Source organism: Brassica oleracea, chromosome C7 (assembly GCF_000695525.1).
Source record: "Brassica oleracea var. oleracea cultivar TO1000 chromosome C7, BOL, whole genome shotgun sequence".
Classification (NCBI taxonomy): Eukaryota; Viridiplantae; Streptophyta; class Magnoliopsida; order Brassicales; family Brassicaceae; genus Brassica; species Brassica oleracea.
In genome coordinates, this window is record NC_027754.1 from 2730277 (window position 1) to 2735716 (window position 5440).

Consider the following 5440-nt stretch of genomic DNA (forward strand, 5'->3'; position numbering starts at 1 on the left):
GACTCGATCACTCTATACAATGTTGGTTTTCTTCTGTTAGGATTTTGGGCAGATCTATTTATATATCCCAAAAGTAAGATAGTCAACATTTTAAACATTGGACTTCATGTTTTATGTATAAGCTCAAATATATTTCCTATACAAGTCTACGGTTTGCTTTAAGATGACATCATCGTCGATCCAAATCCCACCGCTTCTTACCGGAGGGAAGTGTAACGGCCTAAGCTATCATTCAATCTCCATTATTCGTGTTCTCATTCACTCCATTAACCCACCGCCTTCACTAACTCGCATTAAATAATACCTTCGCCTTCTTTGAAGATTACGAATCTTAATCTATCAACGAGGAAGTAAGCTTCGGTGAAATTAATAACTTTCTCTCTTTTAATCATTGTAAGCTTAGTTTTAACTATACAAATAACTAACATAGATCTTTTTCAACTACCCTAAAATTTTCAGAGAAATCTCTTCAACAAAAAAAATATATATACTCTTATAACATACACAAAAAAAATCTACCCACAACCCAATCCTTCGGAACCTAAATAATACAGACCACAAATAATACGCCAAATATGGAATCAAACTTTTTTAAAAAGAAACAATACGAAAACCATTTGAAGTCCTTACAGCATAGCAATGTCACAACTCTTTAATAAAGAAACAATTATTGCAAACAAACAAAATATATCTTATCACATATAATCTTTCCTCAGCTTAAATTTTCTAAAATAAAAAAAATCATTATCATACATATCTCTTACAAATGCAAACCAAAAAACACAAACTATAAAATCATACAAAAAATAATAACCTAGATCACAAATAAGAAATATCCCGCCCGTAGGGTGGACCGCTTTTAAAGTCTTATATATCATTCTCAAACCATATTAAATTCATTTTCTTTTGTAGAAGAGATTTCTCTCAACGAGAATTGAACCTATGACATTTATTAGATAATAAGAGTTTTGGCCATCAGGTTAACCATTCGTTGGTAACTCTAAAGAGTTATCAAGAAACAAAGAATGATGATGGAGAGAGCAATGTCATATAGCAACAATGTAATGATTGGTTCTTCATGAAATTGATCCCACACTGTCAGATTAACTGATCGCTGCTAGCAAGGCAGTTAAAACTCTTGGTTCTGCTCTGATGGCCAAGATCATTATTGTTACTATCACCATAGCAAATCTCTTTCACTGTGCTAACCCGAGGATGATGGAATGGATGATAACTACAAGTCTACAATGCTGTATTGTGTAAGCTGGTGATTTGCGTACCACACGCTTAGGTTTCGTGTTATATAATATCCGAGACTGTCCATCTTGGTTTTAAACTTTCAACTGATTCAAAGTTATAACTCAAAAGACTGTTTAATTATTATTTTTCCCCTGAAATATAATTCTCAGTGAAACCAAATCCAAGATCCGGTTCTCATCTCCTTTCCAGGACCGGTTTTCTCTTCCTGACTTGATTAAACCGGTGGTTTAGTTATTGCTTCTTGAACCATTTTGATACCAGCAGAACAAGAATCAAGAATGGAGGAGACAATCTTTCTCTGCCGCTCTTTGAACTCCATCGCCATTTCAACATCCCACTCCACGTTTTCTCTGTCCATAGAATCAGCATCGCCAAGATTTTGCATCATGTCGTCAAATGTGGATTTGAGATTCTCGAGTACTCCCATCTCTACTTCCAAGTTCTCCCATAGCTTTATAAGAATCAATAAAAATGGACAAAGTTAGACATGTAACTGATGCCTTGTAGTTAAAAAAAGAAGAAACATAACATGATCAAGAATAGTTACATCTGTTTCGGAATGATGAACAAGACCATGAGCTCTCCGCAAGTAGTTCAACAACGGAGTAGGCAAGCCATAGTGGAAGATGTTGTGATTGCTAGAGAGCCATGTCCCACGTAACATGTGAGTTGTCCAAGAAGACTCACTCTCCATGTCTTCATCATCATCATCATCATCATCATGAATGACATCAACATCTTCAAGTGAAGAGAGATTTAGACACAAGTTTTCAAGAAAGATGAGTGAGTGATCTCAGAAATGACTTTTACCTAAGGGAATGATGTCATAAGGGTTATCTCCTTTTGGTAGAAACCCGTAGAACGTTAACAGATGAGAACTAGAGTAGTTTCCGTAGCTAAGATAACATTGTTCCCCTCTGTTGCAAGGTCTTGAAACTGGGAACTTCAGTGAACTTGTTTCCAAATCTACTTTCCCATATTTCACTATGTGTGGGCATGTCTACAAACCAATCAAACTTATCAAATCAAGAAATCGCAAGACGTTAGTGAGGTGCTTTATAGAGGATTAATGTTTAGGCGGAATTTTTTGAATGCCTTAAGACTGATTTTTTAAGAGATCGTTTTGAAAAATCCTTTCGTTAAGAACCGATTTGCCTACTAAGCGGATGCCTAGACCGATTTTTAGAGCACTAGTAGCATACTACAAAGAGAATAAAGATACCGAATGGTTGAGAAAACCGGCGACAGGAATCAAGCAAGTCTTTAGCTTTCCATCAGGGAACTTGATTTGTATGCTGTTGGAGTAATACAACTCACAAGCCCATAAGTAATGCTCCCATGTGTACATCTCCGGTGGAAATACATTCTTGTGGTTCGATAGAAGAGGTATCAGTTCATTATACCTCTCACGCAAAACCTGCAAGATACACAAACAAGTGTCAATAGATTCAAGAAATGTAATAAAGATTTTAACATTAGATCTTGTCACACCTCTTTAGATTGCATTATCTCATCTAAGAGCAGTGTACCATCAAGCACCATGATGGCATCCACCCCAAAACTCAAACCTGTAAAGAGAATCAATGTTTGTTATCTCTTCAAAACAAATGTACAGCTACAAGGCTTCTTCTTACCGGTGCAGAAACTCTCCTGAAGAGAGTCAAAGTATGGTTTGAATTTAGACTCATGGTTATGCTTCTCCCTCATTGTCCATAAGAGCATCATTGTCTCAGATGTCATCCCATCTATCTTCTCCAGTATTTGGTGCTGAAAGAGAAGTAATCACTCATCAATATAACATTGCGATGACAGAAACTGACACAATCTTGTTATACCATGTCAGAGTTGTACACATGCTCCTCAGAGATGATACTTGAGATTGGTATCTCTAAAGCAACATCTCCAAATTTCAAGTCTTCAGTAGCTATAGCTCCACGTCCATAGCCATCGATCTCTGTTCAGAAAACACACTTGAATCACTGTTGGTAAGAGAGAAAAAAACACACATTGCAAAATCAAAATAAGCATACGAGCTATCTGCAGTTTGGTTTTGACTCCATTTCTCTGACACCATTCTACTAATATGATTTCCTTCTCGCATCTATAGCTATCATCAACTCTAGCTTCCTTCTCTTCTGCTCCAACAACCTCACCGATTCTAACTTCTACAGCTTCTCGTAGGGCTGCTTCCAATGTTTGTGGTTTACAAGAAGAAGCTGGGATGAGGGAAAAGATCCAGGTGAGAGCTGAGATTTCGTTTCTAACGCTGTAAACTCCAGCTGGAGTGCAAGCATCATCGCCAAAGTAAACTTCCACCTGCATTTCAAGCATGAGAAGACAAGAATGGATCTACAGTGACTAAGTTAGAACCAAGTACTGTTAATATGTTTTGCTTTTACCTTGTCGAGGTTAACTATTCTTCCAAACTGAAGCAGCTTTTCTAATGCAGCATTCAGTAACTCTTGAGACAATGGTCCACTAAGACTCATTGTTTCCTTTACTCCTAAACCTTTGCTACTCAAGAGCTTCTGCAGAGACAAAAGATTCAGCTATTAGTCTATACATTAATATTCAATTTCTAATAATACCATGAAACTAATGAATGTTGAAATCAGAGAAGCACAGCAGCGAAAATTGACGATTCTGACCTTTTTATGTTGATAAAAGGGATCATCTTCGGACAGCTCTAGGCATAACTCAACAGTAGTCTCTGACATTATATTCAAAGCACCAACCTTGCAATTAACCCAACAATAAGATTCATCATCATAAACAGAGACGAGCTTTCACTAAAAACCAAGTATGTTATTACATAGCAAGTAATCAAACTTAGGGTTTAAGAGAAAGGAGTTAAAGAGTACCACTAAAGAGTTGAGGAAGCGACGAACCAGGGGAATAAGAGGAGAAGAGGGTTTTGTTGGTTTAGAAATAACTCGTGTTTTTAAAATAGGAGCGAAAACTGAATCGGAAATATTTTGGGTCACGGTTCAATATGGTTCGACCGGATCAAACCTGGTTCAATAATATAATTTAATATTTTTTTAGTATGTAAATATAAATGTAATATTAATAAACATAATGCATAGTTAAAATATAAATTAATTTTGAACATAAAATATTATAAATATAAATTAGTTTTTTTTATATGGATGGTTTATAGATTTTTGATAGTTTTAGTGGTTTTTATTGGTTTAATAACTTTGAAATATAATCCGGCTATGTTGCCGGTTCATGGTCGAACCAATTACTAGACCAACCCGACTATATAACCGGTTCATGGTCGAACCCGGTCCAACCATCGGGTCGGTCCGGTTTTAAAAACACTGGAAATAACTGAAACAGCGAATAAACCCTCTGCCTGGTATGGAAGGTTCAGGGACAACCGATTTGATTTCGATATTTCCAGTTCACTAATCATCTCTACCCGCTGTAATTTTTCATATAACACATACACAAGTACCTTATTTTCAAGTCCACAAGATTTTAATCCGCGCTTTGAAAGCGCAGAATAATTTTTTGGTGAAAACTTTATATAATCGCATTTTCTCCTTATTTAAAGTAAGTTTGGACATAAAATCCGTAACCCGAAGTCCGAATGTAACCCAAACAAAAAAAAACGATTCATACCAGGTTCGAAATGTAAGAAATACCATAAAGGGTTTTATAGGCTAGCAAAATATATACGAACCCAAAACTTTATTAGCTAAACCTAAATGGTTAACACGAAACAAGCCAAAAAAATCAGGAAAACCGATCCGAATGTCCAAATTAATCACAAATATAAATATTTGAAACATAAATATGTACTTCAAATATTAAATTCTATATTTATTTTAAATGATATCTAAAAATAAGTTTTTAAATTTTAAATAATTACGTTAAATATCTAATTCTATATAAACAAGTATTAATTTCTTATGTTTTGCTTTTAAATTTTGGATTTAACTTCATATATATCTGAACCAAACCAATATAGCCAGAATCCGAATGATATATATATAGTTAATTTATGGACTTTAGGATCTGGTACATATTATAACCAAAACTGATGTGTTATATCCAAACCCGATCCGTACTTTCAAATTTACCAGAATGAAATATAAGTTAGAACGGAAATTCAAAATATCCAACTTGTATCCGAACGGTACCTGAACGCCCAAACCGAACTTAAAGTGTCTTT

General features: G+C 35.3%; 1 protein-coding gene across 1 annotated transcript; it reads right to left on the reverse strand.

Annotated features, from left to right (window-relative positions):
* Positions 1–1273: 1273 nt before the first annotated feature.
* On the reverse strand, positions 1274–4123 carry LOC106303600. The gene is made up of 10 exons (XM_013739886.1): positions 3909–4123; positions 3660–3788; positions 3291–3576; positions 3096–3214; positions 2895–3027; positions 2752–2828; positions 2483–2677; positions 2071–2260; positions 1808–1998; positions 1274–1711 (listed from the first exon to the last, which is right to left on the reverse strand). Exons 1-10 carry the CDS (start codon positions 3975–3977, stop codon positions 1475–1477), a joined length of 1626 nt encoding a protein of 541 aa, XP_013595340.1. The 5' UTR covers positions 3978–4123; the 3' UTR covers positions 1274–1474.
* Between the last annotated feature and the right edge of the window lie 1317 nt (positions 4124–5440).